Genomic DNA, 20291 nt, shown 5'->3' with positions numbered 1-20291 from the left:
ATTCCCAGGATAGTTGTTCTTAAGACTTGCTATACAAAATCGTAGACATACAAATGCATTTGCTGCTATTTCTACAGCGGTGGGAATATCGAAGAAAGTTTGACGAACATTCAGTTCGACGACTATTTTTGCAGAAGGAAGAAATTTCGAACGTTCCTTTTTAACTGGCAAACTCCGTTAACACGTAGTATAAGTTTTATCGCGACTTTTTCGGACACCTGTATAATACCTACAACAAGTCGAACTTTCAATTCGTACGTGTTGATCCAGGTAAGAAATTTACTCTCCAAACGACGATGGATATATTCATCTGAATACTTTTTACATAAAACGGAGAAAGCGATACGCGTGACGAAACGAACATTCTCTAAAATCGGTCTCTTATATTTCTTTCGAAATCGGAAAATCCAGGCAAGTTACGTGAAGCAATTTCCTAGAGAACTCACGAGGCAAAATTCACCGAAGTCAAGGAATCGAATAAACAGATTCGTCTACGGGGAAATCGGGGGAGACGCGTGAGGATCGCGAGGAAGGATATGCAGGGGGTAAGTTTCGGGATCAACTCACCGGCGCAGCTGTATCCATTTTTATGAAGAATGTAGCCGTCCTTGCAATCGCACTCGTACATCCCATCGTGAAGTTCGTAGCAGAGTTGCTCGCACGGGGACCCGTGACCGCATCTTCCTGAAATGCAAAAAGGATTGTCATGGTGAGAGGCTTATTTGTATCCAGAATGCCAAGAAGAAACGAACGAATGATGATAAAATGTGTTCGAAGGATATTCGACGTCGCGAGTTCAAGATAGGTTCCATTTTCGACGACTTTGGAAGGAAGAACATTTCACCATAGAAATGGAATTTTCTTCTGTGATTCTGTCGTTATATCGTACTTTTGTTTCGACGCGTGCAGCATCGATAGGGGCTAGGCTAACGACGAAGCTGTTGATCCTTTCTTAATGCTGCTGATCATTTCTTAACATTTCGCGGTCTCGACACATTTAATATTTTATCACGACTGGTTTAAGTGTAGTTTTACGAATGTTATCAAAGGAATGGAAGTTAGATAGAGATCTGTTCCACTTTCCAAATATTATAAAATATATAACGAATGCTTTGCTTTGGATATTTTATATATTTTAAATATACGTGCGCTCTTTATGCTTCTACATAGTTGAATTTCCTATAAATGCGCAAATATCTAATTATAACGAAATATAGTTACAATATATATATTGTAACGCAATGAATCGATTAATTTCTCAACGAGCTTCGGCAATAAATATTCCCTTCCATAATAGATCAACGATTTAACCATGCAACGATAAATACATAGTTTCGATAACAATATCGAAATAACGTACACGTACCTGCACGTTTAACGTTCGACAAAGCGTAAGTTACCAAACGATAAATATCACAATCCCTATCTAATAATGCACGGAGAGACAGCGCGAAAGGTGCACGAAAAGTCCTCGAACAATCAACGAAAACGTGCACGAAGAAAGGTCGTAATAATTACATAGAGCGAGCCATCTCGAATTTATTAAGTCGCAGGCTAAACGGAGGGTATTTCGCCGAGGGAAGATAAATCTCGACGATTGCCAGCGTCGTATTTTCTCTAGCGGTGCACGGGGCGACGAGAAAGCGCTTCATTTACCTTTGAATTATTCTGTGCCCTCATCGAAACGCTGGCTCAGCGTCGTTGCTCTCGTTCTGCGCTTTAAGGATTTTCCAGCAGCTACGCGACGACTCGACGGTCGATCGACAGCGACGACCGCCAGAATAATTCACGTCTAACCGCGAACTGCCTGCAGGATTACAATTTCCTTGCCTTCTCTACGGTCGTAGACAGAAACAAGTGGACAGGTAGCGAAGGTAGGTACCAATGAAGTTTACTCGAATTAGTAGCAGTGTTCTACGCTTAAGCTTTATTTGCTATCGGATTGCGGCTTTTTATGCAACTTTGTATTTTTAAGAACAGAACTAAGGAAATGGAACCATACGTAACGGAATTTGTTTAGCATGCGACAAATTATAACGAGCACTCCAGTTTGGATGTTTTTTATACTATCGTATATCATATACATCCTATTTTCGTCTTTAAATGCAAATGCATAGAAATGCATAGAAATCTTCGGTCTATTTATTATATATCCTTATAGTACATAGGTCATTTAGCAAACTTATCGAAGTTCGTACCTTCGTTTAGGCGTGTGCAAACGGGTCTGGTAAATAACTGAGATTCATATTTCCCTTTAAATGTACCTAAACAAGTTATTTTTAACGAAACTTCATTGCTATGTATTTCTATTAGCTGTCCACTTATTCTTATTCCCGACTCTATATGTATATATCCTCTTACAGTACGACCTGTTCGAACCTTATTGCCCTCGGCCTTTTCCACTGGCGATACGATGACCGCCTTTGGAAAACCCTCGATTTTCCCTCACGTGTACTTCGTGCACGTATGCTACGTACACCGACCGTGAATTGTAGACTCTCCCTAAATTCAATTCCAAGGAATCGTAGCTGAAGAATAGGACTAACGTGAACCGGATATACGATGGATATACAAGGGACAGTTGAAGGGGTTGGGTTGTTTTCTAAACCGGCGATTTTGCACACTTTAGTTTCTGGCAAAGTGATTTCTATTTTACGAGATGGCGGAGAAAGTGAGTAAACGGGTTGCGAGGATGGTTTCAATTTTTTGAGAGTCTTCTCGTAGAGTTTAAGCTGAATTATTTAGGAGTTAAAAATATTTGTTCGTCGATAATTCTTTCGATGTAAAATCAACCGGACGCAAATTAAATCGAGAGAACTATAGACCAAGGAAAAGATAAGGATATTTCTCAACTCGTTAATCCATAAAACCTGCGGCGTCAAAATAAAATTAAGCGTCTGAATTTCTGGCGATTTTCGTACGCATTCCGAACATCCGGCACGATTCACAGAAATTCTGTTTACACGTCGAAAGCATTGTTTCCGCGGATCAGGAAGCGCGTTGCACGTAGCTTCTATAAGCAACGTAGCCAGCTGGATTTATTCGAAAAGTCTCAGCCACGTAAATGCACCATAAATTCGCGAAGTGAAGAAAAATGGATGATTCGCTAACTCCGTGGCGAACAAACCCTCGCCAGCCCCCTCTCCCGCATCCCCTTTTGCGTTTTTATAGCTCGACGTTAGAATAACTTTTCGCGCCCCCTCCTGAGGAAAGCTGTGCCGCGCATCTTTCGCGTTGTTCGCATAATAAATAACGATAAACCCGGGCGAAACCTTCCGTCGCGTCGTCTCGAACGAACGAACGCATCGTTCCACAGTGGTCGCATCGCCTACCATTATTTACGATATCCTGTGGCGTGACCGTGCAAATAATTTAACATTTACCTACCTGCTGCGATTAAAATTAATACACACGTGCGTAGAAATTGCATTGATCGTTGATTAATGCTGCGGCCCATTTCCGAACTTACCTGATCTTAATTAAAATTCAAGCTAAAGAGCGTACTTAGGATAATTTATGAGAATTTACGAGCGATATTATAGAGGCCAGGCGGGATCATGATATCTCCACGTGGTGCTATTTTCTGGTTTGTTTTCCAACACAACTTTGAAGGTGAAAAAATTCATGAGAAAAATTGTGAATAACACAGGTATAATTAGACTGCGGGTATTTACGTATTTAGGAGGAAGTATGTAGAAATTCGCAGAGCAAATATTTGAAGGCAACCAAAATGTAATGTAATTATAATATTCAGAAGGTGAAACGAATTTTTATTTCGGCTGTTTTCCATTACTCGTGTCTATAATAAAACGAGGTTGCATAAACATGGACTCATTTCACATAATTAATATAAATAAGTAATTCAGACGGAAAGGAGTTTCATAACCTCGGTGTTGTTCCCTCGTGTACGAAAACATCTCGTTAACCATAATAGAACCGTCTTAAAAGTATCAAAACGACATGCACGTTTCGCTGTTACTCATGCGTCGTTTCGAACATTTCGGCGCCGCTTTTTAATCCACCGTTCTATATTAAAATGCAGCTACGTGGATCGCATTTTCGTGTTAAGAAGTCGTTGGCAGATAGTATAAGAGACGAGTATATAAGCCGCACGATGGCAAAAACGATTTCGTACCGGCGTCAGACGCTCAGACGGTGCAGCCTCATTTTCCTAACAAAAAACCCAAGAAAATATGTGATTACTTTTACGCTTTCTGTCGGCTGCATTTTCAGAGATTACTCCCTTAAATTTCGGTCACCGTCGTGTCACGCTATTCTTCTCCGCTCCATTGTCCCGCACGTTCAAACATTTCCACCGCCGGTATCGTCCTTTCGCATCGCGTTACTCATTCCCTCGCCCCTGATCCGAATCTCTCGTTTTTCCTCTCCGCGAATACAGAGAAACATCCAGAATTACCGAAGACAGAACTGGGCCATGCCGCGCGCAGCAAACGAAACAATAGAAAATGACCGGCTAGGACGAGACGACTTTGGAAGGAACGCGACCAGAGGAATCACCGTCTGGAAGAATCCAACAGAGAAGAAAACAAGACACTGATTCCGTTTCGCGAGCGACAATTTCGTGACGCGCGATTGCGGGGCTTCTCATTCATTAGGATAATTAACGTCAGCGGCGGCGTCACTCGTGCCAAGTGCTTCTATTATTCCCACGTGCGAGAGATTCCGTGTACGCTGCGAAAGTTTCGCCCGCGTGTGCATTCGTGACCCGCATTCCACCGCGGCCTCGATTGCGCCAGCGAACACCACGCGCAGCAAATGTTTTTGTTCCGACGACGTAGGAAACGAGGAAACTAGGGAAACGCTTTAAGCAAAGACAAAAGTTGACAGTGGAATTGCAGGATGTTGTAGGATGCGACGTTAGGATGTGTACATGACAAGAAAAATAAACGAGGTAGTCGGAGAATTTGAATTTGGCAAATAGCGATAGGTTGCTAGGTTTAATGAAAACCTTCATAGAGGAAGGTTCGATCTTTTCGCTTGTAATAATGACTGTAACCGATATTTACAAAATTTATCGAAATAAAACGTTTGATTGTTCGTTTTTGTCGAAGTGATTCTCATTCCTAGGAAAACTCTACATCTTCTCTGGTCTTTAGTTTTCTTAGTCTTCGAAGACTTTGAGTATTGTTTAGCTCTAAATCAATTTGAAGGGCCCCTCAGCCTCGTATCCTTTTTTAGAAACGTGCCTTACACAGATGGTGCAGCGAAGTATAGACGGACCAGTTTTCGTAATTGTACAAATACCCATATGCATATATAAAGATCCATGGCCTCGGAGCTCTATTGTAACGTAACGCTGCTAGCGCGCGGATCTGCACCAACATACACCGTACTTATACTTATACTTGCTTCAATATATTTCTATTATACATTCATCTATGCATTTCCTCTCTCTATTCCGAGATAAACTCAACAGTTTTGCGCGTTGAATTTATGTTACGAATAATAGGTATACTTAATGCATGGTGTGTTTCATGCATTTTTGAGACGTAGAAAAGAACTCGCGTGCTTTATGTTTATACTATGACATTTAGTTAGAACATTTTACTACAACATTTAAATACAACGTTACGTTGCAACATTTAACTATAACGTTTTACAGTTCTCAAGAAACTTAATTAAAAGCTGATTTCCAGCGGTAGTACACGGTCTTAAATACGAAGAATTTAGACGTCCGAAAAAGGAATGGATGGAGACAACTTCCTGGTACACATGCATCAACTTGTTGGACACCGCATAGCGTCTCGAAGCGCTCGGAAGGTTTCAGAAATTCTGAGGACGTCGGTGGGTTCCAGAGTATCCGGAAGCCTGAGCAAGTTTTGGGGTGCTGAAAGACATTAAGAGGTTCCTTATGAGAACATTTGAAAGTCTTAGAAGGTTCTGAGGAATCCAAGAGGCTTTAGGGGATTCTATAGGATTCAGGCTCCTTCAATAATCTTCCTAAGATCACATCGAAGACCATCTGAATTGTTTCAGATTGACAAATACCCCTGATTTAATCTAAACTTGCGGATAGCCTCAAAACATTCTAAGATATTTAGATAGTATGGAACCTATCGGAGTTCACAGATATCGTAGTATTCTCAGGGATCTTTGGAAACTATGGAGTCCTTGGATGTCATGGTATCTAGCGGAACCTTTGAAAACCACGAAACTTGCAAAGACGTCAAAGGCTTTTGATGGTACACCAGTACAATGTCTGGGGACCGGACTTGATCGGATCTGCTTCTACAGCTTTTCGACCGTTGTATCAGCTATTGTTTTTCAATATTTTCAATCTGTTAGCTTCTGTCGCTTTTTTACGCGTTTAGGTTGCATATAACAGTTTTTACTTGTTTCGTATACCACTGGAAAATTCGAATTTTACTAAGAAAATAACTGTGTAAACTATTTAGTCAATGAACTGGGAACAGAAATATAAAAATAATATATCGGCATTGTCTCATACGGTCAAATTCGTGTCAATTCCAATTCTACGTAGCTGACAGTTATTTATTATATAGAGTTTCACTAAAAATTTACTTTCAACCAACTTCTACACATTCAAAATTCATCTACGTCAAATTGTTATAGACTCAGGATGGTTTCTATCGCGTTTCCAATGTTCACTCGCAGTCGGCAGGATTGAACAACATTATGGTCGTTTACGTCGAACCCCACGGGATTGGAATTGGTCATATCGGCTATCAACAATCCGAAATCGTATGTATCGAATCTCGAAAGTTTCGCGTCCCACGAGTGGTGGTTCAGCTATATCTGATGCCAACCATCTAGAGCCATCGCTAGTACCGGTCTAAATTGTCCATGTCGCGCTTCACAAACCCATTCATTATTCGATCCAAGAGAGTTTGAAATCGTCAGCAATAATATACACGAGTTGGAACTCGTGTATGGAACATGCAGGGATTTAACTGAATCAATTCCATTGAGATTATTCATATAATTTCTAAATAATTGACATCTATGCTTTCACAAACATGATTACACGTGACATTTAGCGCGCTTAATGCCAATAAAAATAGTTAGGGGTGTTCTTAAACAAACAACAATATTGTGAATATGTCAAGGTTCTCAACGAAAATGTAGTTTGTCAATAAATATCGAGTTGATAAATATTATGTTGGCAATATATATTGATCCTTTTGGTTGAGAACCTTGAAATATTCACAATATATATTGATCGTTTGAGGACACCTTTGGATTTAATTCTAAAGCAAAAAATAAATTGGGAAATACTTTTGGAAAACATTGTTGGTACCAAGAAATAACTTTTTCTGGAGAAAGAGAAAGCTTACGCATTAATGTAGACTAAGTTCATGGGGGGGAGGGGGGAAAGTACATCTGTAGAGGAATCCTGTATACGCCATCTCTTAATCGTAAAGAAAAGTTCATTTAGATAGATGTCATAGACAAAAGCTAAGAAATAATTAACTGACGTTTGCTCACATTTAAATTTTGTCTGTGTGTTCTAGCATTATTCGTAACTATTTAGGAATGGAAATAGCATTTAAGTTCTGTATTACGATACTCTCATCGGTATGTAGGACACTTTTCAATAGAAAAGCAAAATTTTGTCATTTTAGCACCTAGACTGTTTTCTACAGGCACTCTTCGATCGTATGTTTGAACAAAAAATAAAACACGATGAAAACATAGAAGAAACAAAACACGATCAAAACATAGAAGGAACAAAACACGATCAAAACATAGAAGGAACAAAACACGATCAAAACATAGAAGGAACAAAACACGATCTGTGATTTTGTTTCTTGAGCACTGTTCGTACAATCCAATGTTTTCTAAAGGAATGAGTGTTTGTTTTTTACACTGCGTAACAGAAACACAAAATTTAATCAATGCAGTTAATTTAGATTCTAAGTATAGAAAGGTGAAATTCTAACTTGAAGAATATCTTAAAGAAGAGAGTTTAGACATAGATAAAAGGTAATCATGCACATTGATATTAAAATAAAAAAATTTCAAAAAATGAAACTGGATCATTATAGCTATATATATACAGGGTGGTTGGTAACTGGTGGTACAAGCGGAAAGGGGGTGATTCTACGCGAAAAAAGAAGTCGAAAATATAGAATAAAAATTTTTCGTTAGAGGCTTTGTTTTCGATAGAATCGACTTTGAATTTTCGCTCGGTACGCGTGCACTTTATCACGCGTACGCGTGTGTGTGAAATTGAAAATTGTAGTATGTGAGAAGGTTAATATATATATGTATATGTAACTGAACAGAATTTCCAAGTTTTATAGCAATTCTAAGATAAATATACTATACATAACATAGAATTCTAATTGTCATAAAATCGATAGCGTTTAAAAAAAAAATAAATCGATCGTTTTAAATGAAAGATATCTATACAGCTATAGAGTCAGACAGTCAGTCAATCAGTCAATCGGTCGATTGAGAGGCGAGTTTAAATGACAGACGAGAGGGCGAACAGCCAATACCGAAGCATGGCAGGAGGTGCAATGGATGTGCTGATTAACCCACATTAGCCTAGTGACACGCGTGTAAACGCGTACAAAGCTGCTCTAGCTGTGTCGCCTAACTCGTAATGAGACGTCCTAGGCAGGAATCTGATTAATAGTCTTAGCAACAAAAACACGCATACATCTTTATTACTCAACATTTCATGCCACCGATAGCGATGACGCATCGTCAAAGGCTTAATTACGTTCCATCAATTCTGTTTTGTCGACGTAAACTTGTAATTATATTTAAATGCAATTATGTAATATGTAACTTCTGAGGTTTAGTAGTTAGTTACTGTGTTGTTATGCAAATGCAAAATGGTAAATTACGATGCTACGTAAATGTCGAATATTAAGTTGTGTTCTTGTGTAAATGCAAAATAAATTTTCTCGTCCCTTGAGATGTAAGAAATAACTACATGCAAAAAATCATTTCATTCCATTTGAAAGATTAATTATCATAATTCGCCCCTTGCGCTGTTTTCTCGCAGATTACCTAACAAAGCGTAAATACTGTGAATCGAACGATTCAAGTCAACCATAAAAAGATCGCTAGCCGTTGATAACGAAAAAAAAAGTTAAAAACGAAGAAAGACGTTCCGATTGAAAATAATTGAAGTTGAACTTTAAGTAGCGAGATTCGCGATTCAAAAAGGTGGCAGCAGAAAAGAACTTTCAATCTTTTGAATGGGTTAACTTCGTGACGAATCAATCCCGCGTACAACTGTATCGACGTGAATCGAGTCGACGACAAATTCTCTTGTCTATTTTCTGAAACGGCCACAGAATTTATATTCCCCGTAATTTTCACAAGAGAAACAGCTCAGTCCGCTTAAATCATGTGTGATTACGTTTGCCACGTTGCAAACTACACGTTATGTTGCTAATTAAGTTTAATATCCAATTATTAGATCGTTGAGAAAGCTCGTAGCGTTCTCGACGATAATCAATTAAAATAGATGTAATCAGAAATATTACATTATATTCGTGAAATTCCTTGGTACAGAAAAGAAACAGAAATCTATCGATTAATACGATTTCTTTTTTCAGCAAGATGACAGTAAACATTAATTGAAATGTTGATTTCTTCTCCTCGATCTATTGAACATTTCGTTACGAGCGAAAGATCACTGTTATATTAATATAATATTTTGAGATATAGTTTGTTTCAATAATCACGATGTAGTAAAAGAGAAAACGATTCTACGTAAAAATATAAGTCGAAAATATGGAATAATATTTTCCCATATAAGGCTTTGCTTTCAAGAAAATTAATTCTGTATATTCGTAACGTTACTGCACGTTTTTAATTTATTCTCCTTATAGTTTGTCTCAATAATCATGACACAGTAAAAGAGAAAACGATTGTGCTTTTAAGAAAATTAATTTCTGTTCTCGAACAAATTAAAGATAGTAATATGCTTGTAGCCTTAAAAAATTCGCCTCTCTAATTAAAATTACTCCCGTTGCACATTTTTAATTTATTATCTGAGAAAAATTCATAATAATAATTTCCTACTAATCGCGATAAATCCGTCTCTAAGGATCTTCAAATAAATCCTATCTGTCATTCGTAAATTAAAAATCCGTGAAACAAAGGAATATAAATAAAAAAGGAGATAGTAAAGGGAGGAAAAGGAACGAAAGCGACCAAAACGAGGAAACAAACACGGATGCCGGAGGACAGTCGACGTGTGTTTGCATGTATGTACGGTAAAGTCGATCCTCTTTACGAGGGAACAAATTCGCGTCGCGACCGGGCATCCGTAAATACGGGTTCCGATTTCCATCTCCGGGGGTTTATCGCGGTACACAAAGTTGCCTCAGGGTCAAACGCCACCCTAACAATAAGTCGACGATCCGAACGAGCACGTTCCGTACCCTGTCCCATCTCGATTGCCTGGCAATGGCTTCACAAGGAAATCGTCGAAGGAACTTCCTTCTCGTCGCCGTCGAATCCGATTGTTCGACAGACTTAACGCTCACTGTGTGTTATCCACCGGACAAATAAGTCGAATTTCGAGGGATGAAAAAGAGGGATCATCGTATCCCCATTACATCGTAACAGATTTTTCAGGAAGAAGATGGAGGGAACACGGGGCCGATATTTTTGAATGGATTTTACAGGAATAGACGTTCGAACCGTCTCGTCTTCCTCTTTCTTTTTCTCATCCCGCGCGCTCATCGCGGAATTGCGTCGCTCGAAGAAAATCCATGATGACGAAGGGACATTGAATTCGGGAGAACGTCTTACTGTAGCTTCCACCGGATATTTGACTAGTTCGTCCTACTTCTTACGGCTGCTCGAACGTACATACGTGACTTGCACACCGCGTTCCATATCTCTCGAGTATTAAAGTTACGGACGACGGTATGTTCTGAGGTGGTTCGATCGGAGTTTGAATCACCACGGTGGGATTACGGATCGAAGAATACCGGATTAAAAGGTCGTGGACCCTCGTTCTATATATTGGTACAATTATTCACGAATGTACATGAATATACATTTGAACAGTTGTTACATGTAGTAATCTTTTATACATATATTATACGTATAACGTAAAACGTTTTGAAATTTCATTAGTACGATAATGAGATATAAGTGACAAAAATAGACAATTATAAAAGATTATTGAGAATAAACACTAACTATAGACTTAAGAGCCGCGTTGTATAAAATACCTTTGTGAAATATACATTTTGTAAAAAAAAAAAAAAAACTATAGCGGTCTAGCATTTTTGTAATTTCATATAGAATTACACTTGGCAACCTTCGTGCAATCATTGTCGAAAAGATAATTCTGCGGTTGACTGTATCTGCTTCCTACGAATCAATTATCGCTGAAAGAAATATTACCAGAATGAAAATAATTTACAATAAAATTCGTAAAACACCGAAATACCGAAGCCCACGGTGTTAAATACTTCATCGGACGTTAAAACCGGATGCCGTGTCCCCGATACGAATCAACCACTGGGAAACCAACGGGAGAAATAAAAACAAGCGCAGAAAATCTGATTTATCAAGATACAGCGGAGGTACATTTCGAGGTTCAATGGCCTCCGTGTTAAAGCGTTACGTCCGTGTACCATCGTACGATTCTCCGTGTACATCCAGTACATCTCATCCCCCGCATACGCTATCTTCGACGATACGTTTCAACGCTGTCGTATGATTTCTACGAATCTTTTCACCAATCATATTGTTCGTTGACGAAAAAAAAAATCCCAAGTATTTCTTCCCTCTACAATCTCTCTGCTAGGACGATACGATTTTATTTTCTTTTTCAACCTTTTTCCTTTCATTACTCCCCCTTTGTCATTTTCGACTATCGTCCAGCATTCTTCTGCTGCCTTTCATCGTCGCGTTTCCGCATTTTTACCGATCGTTTTGCGATGTCAGATTTCACCTGGTTCATGGTTCACGGGTAGTCGCCGTTTTGAGAACCCCTGACGCCCACCGCCACCCACGCCACAACGAGGGAGTGGGTTTCTATAGCAACGCGCCACTCTCGGACACGTCGTCTACCACTCAAACGAGTAGTATCGTCCGATTTCGAAATCGGACGAAATCCGGGAACTCCGTGTTCCTTCGTGAACGCCGTCGATTAGTCGCAATTTTATAGATTCGACGTTTTTCTCAAGACGCGGTATAGAATTAGCAGAGCCGGTGAATTCGGTCTCTTTTCTCTCTTAGCGAAACCGATCGACTGCTGTATCGCAAACGGGACATATCGATCAGTGGTTAAACAGCGAAGCCTCGCACGAAATTTCGGCTTCGTTTCCCCTCCCTTCCCCTTTCCCGTAATCAGCTTAGGCGACGAAAGCACAAAATTTCCGAATTTAGGTCTGTACTTTCGTGCCCTTTTTGTAATCAGCTTTCCATCAGGTACGTTCGTCGCGAATCGTAACTAGAACAAGGTTAGATAAATAAGTAGGTAAGTGAGAAAGCACATTGCGCGTTGTTTTTAATTGCTTTTTCAAGCTAGTGGCAAATTGTTTGTCAGATTCTCTTGTTACTTCGCTCTTCGATATAGCAATCTCACGTACAATTTTCTACTTATCGATTATTTGTCAGGTAACCGAGATTTAGAAGATGTTCTCTTTCGTCTTTTTATGGCAGGGAAGAAAGACGAACAATGGACGACGAAAAAATTATGATGCAAATTTACAATCTTGTTAACACTACTGCGAAATGGTAAACGAAGGTTTCTTTCAAGAAGAATTAAATATCGTAACAGGTGTTCTACTCTGAAAAGTGTGAATATTTTCTATACTACAATACACTTTATATTTTCATATAAAATTCGGTGTATATTGCCTTTCTGTCATAGAAGAAACGACAAAACTTCCTCAATGGCTGTACAAAATTTCGCACTTCGCTGAATTTTGTCAAAAGTTCGTCCGAAGAATTTTGCCGCGAATTAAGACGGGAAGCTCGTAAGCTCGAAAAATACTATTGCGCAACGTGTACGAGAATTCTCGGAAGGGAGAATCTCGATGAAAACTCGATTCGATTCGGCAGCAAAACAAGGAAGTACGATTTTAAAAATTCAAGTGGGCGAAGGAAAGCGCGACAAACAGAATTATTGCAAGCAGATTACATCGGTCTATAATAAATAAGCCGGAAAGGAGATTTGAATTCGACTTTGAGAACAGGAATTCCGTATGGCCAGCAGGGATGACCGAGGGAAAATCCTGACGGAGAGGCTGCAAGTCAGACGCGATTCCAATCGTCACACACATTCCAACTGCTGACACAGCCACCGGTCGGAATGTTTGTTTTAGAACCTCAGATCGTTAATCCCGAATCTCCGAAGGCGTGTGGCGATTAACGGCTGGCCGGACCAAACGGATCTACTGCCAGGATTTGTTCTGAAATTTGTGCAAACGGAGGATAACCGCCGTACGATCAAACGAACCCTCAAAAAATATTAATCTAACGTCGAAAATTCATTTCGAGATTCTCTTTGTGACTTCGTGGATTTATGAACTCGAAACAGAATCAATAGTATTGATTTAATCTTTCGTTGCGGCGATCTTTCGTTCTATGAAATCTGTTATTGTTTGACATCGATGTAAATGTAGTTAGTTAGCCTAGGTTGATTATTTCATTAGCGAAATATAGTATAGCAGTACGCGAAATTCGGCAGAGTTTAACTCACCATTTATTTAGTTTCGAATTTGTTCGAGAAATATAGAATTCAGAATATATATTTGAATCTTGCTTTTTCTGTTTGTCTCGCGAAAAGTAGTATTACCTTGTCACTGTCAGACACATTAGAGTTAGGAGACTGATTTCAAAGTATCGTAAATTGCTACAATAAAGCAGATGATTCTCAATTTTTTGAAACGAAGGTTAAGCTTTGAATCACAAGCTGCGCCATATGTAGGACTCAAAATACATAGGAATTTTAATTGATATACTAAAACTACAATCCATACGCGAAGGATTAAGTTATATGTACGTCACATTCTATTACATATGTTAGGTCGGACAGCTCGTCGCCATGTTTTACGAATTTTTAGAAATTTTAATATCAGATTATTATTGTCATATAGTTGATACGTGATTTAGTAAGTTATAATTATTATTAGTCGTAATAAAATTTCTCAAAGCAAACTATTTCTATGCACAGAATCGATCAGTTTTGCTTCCGTATGACTTGTATCATACTCGTATGTATGTATATTATTATTCGTAAAAAAACTTATAAGACTCTATAACTAGATTAAAATCTATTCTAAGAAACTACTTCTAGAACAGGCAAAAATTATCTGAAAGCAGCAGATACTACCATTTCCTGTTTGTAAATATAAACGCTTCGATTACGTGACAATTTATCGATCTGTCAATTACTCGGTTTGCCAACGCGTGCAAAAATAAGCGATTCGATCGCGAAAGCTCATTGGTCGACACATATGCGAATTAGTCACGCAACCGCATCAACCACTACCATCGCCGCCATCAATGCCTGAAAATATTTTTCTCCCTATCGTCGACCATCTGTTATTGATATTCCACTGACAAATAACGCAAATATTCTTCAAAAAGCACGCTATTGCGTTAATATACATAATATTCAAATGTCGGAATTTCATTGCTGCTTATAAATTCATTGCTCGGAAAAATTATATAGTCTCCAGTGCAAATAATTTTTATTAATCAATATTCATACATATATGTGGTATATCGCCTCATTTATCGGCTATAATTTCTATTTAAGTTCTTGAGAGCTTCGGGGATTCCCTTGTGCACTAATGGCAATTTCTAGATGACCTTCCATTTTGAAGTTAATTAAAGCAGATGAATAATTCTATGAAACGAATTCTATCGTAGTATATAAGAGATTTTGATGAATAATTTGAAACACGGAATATGAATTACAACATTGAATAAAAATGAGGATACCTGTAAGATCTTTACGAGGTAATCTGTTTGATGTTTAATACAAATCGCTTTTCATAGTCGACGATCTATTTGTATGGATTTGGGCGAGGGCCTGCTTTAAGAACGCGTTTTCTTAAAGTTTCGTGAGTACCTTATTGGTTAAGAAATTTAGATATCGATGGAAAGAGGGATGTAGCCAATAGGGATTCGAGAATGTGTTCGTCGCTTGTACTTGCTGTGTCTACAAAAATTTCACGCTACGAAAAATAACACATACATATATGGAAGCTGATGGGAAGAATAAAGACACGGATAGTCACTTAACGGCTGCAACTGAACGTTTATCTTTCACGTGGGGCCTATAAAGAACTGAAAATCTTGATGAATCAATTTTGAATTTGATTTGTTCCAAAAATTCCTATAGAGTCCTGATGAAAGATAATAAAAGCTTCGAATACGAACCACGTCCATAGCGTAAAACTATGGATACCATCCGCAATAGAAAAGAGGGGAAAGAACTATATATATTTTAAAAATACAATATCGACTGCAAGTATCATATGTCGACCAAAAGTATAATATGTATCTTTAGCTTTTTTTTTCAGTTACATCCGAGTCAAAGTCCAGTCTGGAGTTCAGCCAACAACTGCCAGCTATTATTCGTCAGTCGGAATATCATTCCACGCGTTGTTCCCGATCGATTCTCATCGAGTCGCGTATCCCGCATGTGCAACGCACGCACGTGCGTGCGCAAATTTCCCGTACGATGGTATGGAACGTGGCGAAACGTTTCACGCGATGCGATCTGTCTGGTGGAAAATCCAGCCGACCGATGAAACGATGAATAGGTCGATTCCTTTTCCCTGAACGGCGAATAGACGCGACTGTCAGCTGTTGAACGTGAAAATGAGACGGATAAGGCTGTTTGAACGTGTCGTCGAGAAGCTGCACTCTCGATGAATAACGAGTGTACCTCGCACACGGAAGAAGCTTTCCGCGTGGAAAAAGTGTGAACAATCGACGAAATCATCGTTTAATCCTCGCTTAACATAAATCGATATAGGAGGAGGAGAAGGGTGGTTAGAATATTTATGACTGATGAATAAATTCTTTCTCGTTACTTGCTCGCAGCGTTTAAATCTTCGTATACTTATAACGCAGCCCTTTTAATATTAAACACGCAGTTCATTCATAGTTCTGTTTATACCGCGCGTGATTTCTTCGTTTCTAAACAACAGTTTCCAACTCTGATCTTCCAACGAACGTACAGGTTTCCATTCGTAATGGACACTTACATTTAGCAATGTTAAGACAACACGAGAAATGACTCGTTTCTTCCACGAAACTCCATTAAAATTAACCGATTAAAAGAACTTCAGCAAATCTAATCTCCAAATTTCCTTCCTGAAAACCCGTTCCTACAGAAACAACATCAAATTATCAAACTATCATCAACATCTTAAATAACTCGAAGGAAGCAGTAATTACCGAACAACCTGATTTAAATTTATTAGAAAGTAAAAGATACAGTCTTTTGAAGACGAGCAGAGAAAAGCATCGATCCACCGAGGGGTTGTATCAAATTCGGTTGACGAGGTTCAACAAGTGCGAGGACGATTACAGCGTAACGGGAACACGCGCCGGTGACGCACAAAATGGCCTCTGCTCTTTTGACGTTCGACCAGGAGGGTAGCGAGCGGGCCGTGCTTTTAAAAAGTCTAGTTGAAGCTCGTCTGGAGAGGCGAGACGTCCCGAGAGCCGACGCGACGACTGGGTCCCGGCTTTGCAAGAAGATCGCGCATGCACGCGCACGAGACGCCTTTCCGTTTGCACGGCTAATTAACCGTTTATTTTAATTATGGGTCGGGGGGAAATTGTCGACGAAGCGGACCCGCTGACCGGCGAACCGTGCAAGCATCGGCAGACCGGAAATCGTTCGCGCGGAAATATCTCGGCGAGACTGCAAAATTCGCGCGAACTTATCACGAAAGAAGGATATCGTGATAAGTAGACTGTGAACATTTGTGCACATTCGTATTTTTAACAAATAGGACCTAGATAGAGATTTGTTTTATCGTTTGAGTATTAGTATACAGGGTCCGCTCTAGCGACATGTAAAAACGAGCACGATACGGTTGTTTGTGGAAAAATATAGAAAAACATGTTTTCATCCTGAAATTTGTTTTCGAGGAAATCGAGTTTGCAAATTTATCAAGTATGCTTGAACTTGGTTTATTTCGAATATGTAATCAGAACAGCTATATATATGTAGTATCGTCAATGGAATATATTGTTATTATATCCTGATATTTGTAATTTATTTACAATGAATGGATTGTACAGACATAGACAGGAAAACAATGGTAGTTTACTATGAACTAACCGCAATAACGCGCTAGACAACTAGACAAACTAAACTCGCGGATCCAACGTTCTCTCTCACGCGGACCACACTCTCTCGACAACGCTAGCAACACTATATCGACAACGCAACTCGCACTCTCTCACTTCTCGATTGACACTCTCCGACTTCCAAACTAAAGCTGACTGCTCTCGTATATCTTTTGTTTTTCCGTAGACCCACCACGCACGTGTTCCGCGACCGCTCGTGGCCAAGGCCACGTAGACCTTTTCTACGAAACTATTCACTTGAAGGACCGACGACACATTTACGGGCCCATCGGCACCTCGGCTCTCGGGACATTGTTTATGTTTCGCTAGATATTTCTTTCGCCCTTTTCCCCGATACTACATATATAATCGAAATGCCTGGAAGTCGTTCTACGTGTAAAAGTAAATGAAAATGTAGAATAAAATTATTCGATTTAAGGCTTTATTTCGAAGAAAATAGAGTTTGAACGCGTTTGGTTAAGAATCAACCCTGGTGCATTCGTATGGTAAACTTTTAAATTTATTTATCTCGGAAACAAATTGTATTCTATATTTTCCATTTATTTTTACACGTGCAATGACCCACTATCGATTATTTAGTCCTGTCCAATCCGGAATGAACTGACTCAAGCACAGTTAATACATTTTCAAACTCGATTTTCTCGAAAACTACACCGAGAATGAAAAGATTTTATTCTATATTTTTTCCTTATTTTTTATTAACGCGTGTTACGCTTTATTTCGGATATTTCGTGTATTTTCTTCCGTGCATCGTATGCATTCCGTGCGCTTTCCAGCGTTTTAATTTTCTATAAATTTAGCCTAGCAATAAATAGACTGTGATATTGCCAGATATTTTTGCAAGTTCAAAGTAGAAAAATTATAAATTTTTCCAAGTATAAACTCAAATATATTTATGATTCTTCGAAAAGGATAATGGCAAACTGTACAATATGACTGTAGTACTATTTACGCTGTCCAATATCCTCTTATAAGGACGCTCATTTTTATGGCTTGTTAAAACACAGACATAGGGCAAACATTTGCTCTCGGTTATCAATCAAATAGAAGGACCATATTTTGGCAACGGAAAAAATAATTTCGAGTGTATTTGCATCGAACGATATAAATACGATACGTTCTGGATAATTTAATGTTCTCGACAATCGTACTGGGCAAATACGTTTCCAAATGAAACGAGTGGTATTGTTTAACTTGTGTCTACATCATTCTAGCCATCGGATCATAAATTAACGAGAAACTAACAAATGTACGAATGTTCGAACTGACAAAAGGAAAGAATATATTATTGTATATTATATGTATATTGTAACTAGGAAAGGAAAGCAAACTAGTCGCTTAACCGGATATTGATCCATCAAGGAGAACCGCGATGCTCGTGCTTGGAAAAGCGAGAACAAACATCTTCCTCTCGTTACTGTTTCCTCGCATATTAATTATTTGATAAAAGAATAAGTTTATTTCAACGAGAAGGGTTTTATTAATACGTTCGATAAAACGACTAAAGGGGGTTGCTCTCGCTGTTTAAGTACCGTATCTTCGTTTCGAATTAGGTAAGAAATTGTTTTCTCCTCTAGCGTAAAAATTTCTTTACGGTGTTTTAAGTTACTTTTATTAATTTCGAAACACTCTGCAGCTGAGAAAGTATTTCTCCTCTTGAAAGAATAAGTGGGAAGTACACTCGGAAGAAAATCAAATTAGAACGAATAACTCGATTTTCTAAAAAAAAAAATGGAGTTTTAGTAAAACAAAAATTACATTACATTTTAACATTCAGTTTTTATTATACGTTATTATCTCTACAAATTATAAACAAACTTTGTTCAATCAACTGATTTGTAATACACAACGATTATCTTGTAAAACGTACTGATAATATTCGTGATTTAATTTGTAGAAGCTACAGTTTGTAATTTTTAAATTCATTACCATTACCGTTTGATAAATTGTTATGCAGAAGCTGTCCAGCTCGTAGAATCGATGAATGATCCATTTTACGGAATAAAGATTGCAATATGGGGATAAGAAAACTACATTTACTCGTAGCAAGGCAGAATATCGAACGAATTTATGCGGCGAATAGGTAGCCAAGCAATGTTATTAAAAAGAATCTTTCTTTTTAAGAAGAAGAGTACTTTCACCATCGATGAGAAATCATTTACATGAGCGGAGTTCTCAATGAAATTAAAAAGAAAGGAAAGGCTAAAGAAAAGAAACAGAAAGAAAGGAAGAAAGGAGTCTCTGACCGAGTATCGATCCAACGACGGCCGTGTTTAAAGAAAATAAAAGAGCAAGCACGTTTTCCTTCGTTGGTTATTTCATCTTAAGTAAATTCGAAAAGCCAATTAAATTTCGAATGGAACCTTGTTACCGTTGAGATATAATTGCCTCGGAATTTTCATCCCTTTATGGCGTTCCTTTAACGATCGTAATTCTTAAACGACGGGACGTTAAAAAACTCGTCGAGCTTCTCTTGGCTTTTCGATCTAATGTGCCAAATAAACGTGATTTAAAATTCCTCCTCATTTTGTATACAAATTTAGATGCTCTTCATGGGAACTTCCAGATTGTGCTGAATAAAAAATACGATTTTCTTAAATGACTGGACACGCTTGAATTTTTCATGACGTGTCATTTAGAAACATTTTAGACACTACGGTCGTGATATAGAACCCAGTCTTGAATGTCATCCGTTTTGTTTCTCTTCGCAGGCAAACGTCACTGTAGCGTAGTAAAAACCGCAAACGGAATGACATTCTATTGCATATTTAGTTACAAAAGCTCCCTTCAAAATCATTCAGTTTCTCGACGTATCCGTCTTACTTTAGTCTTGCTCTCTTTAATTTTACAAAACGTGATGTATTATTAAACGATCCACCTGCTCAACGTGCCACAAAGTCAAATATTTCGTAGTACCCAAGTATTTCTTACAGAATTGCTATCGTATTTCCCTGGCATGTTTCTGTTTCAAATCCATGCTA

General features: G+C 38.5%; 1 protein-coding gene across 7 annotated transcripts in view; it reads right to left on the bottom strand.

The window, feature by feature from the left end:
- Nucleotides 1–20291, bottom strand: part of LOC122567415 (pikachurin-like) — a 233000-nt gene that overhangs the window by 165616 nt on the left and 47093 nt on the right. For all 7 annotated transcript variants that reach the window (XM_043725882.1, XM_043725878.1, XM_043725881.1 and 4 more), the window contains one exon: nucleotides 568–684. In XM_043725882.1, coding sequence (XP_043581817.1) covers nucleotides 568–684 — 117 coding nt within the window. The remainder of the gene's footprint in view (nucleotides 1–567; nucleotides 685–20291) is intronic.

Source organism: Bombus pyrosoma, linkage group LG5, assembly GCF_014825855.1.
Source record: "Bombus pyrosoma isolate SC7728 linkage group LG5, ASM1482585v1, whole genome shotgun sequence".
Lineage (NCBI taxonomy): Eukaryota > Metazoa > Arthropoda > Insecta > Hymenoptera > Apidae > Bombus > Bombus pyrosoma.
The sequence above is the reverse complement of the archived record's forward strand: the minus strand, read 5'-3'. Positions and strand labels throughout refer to the sequence as shown.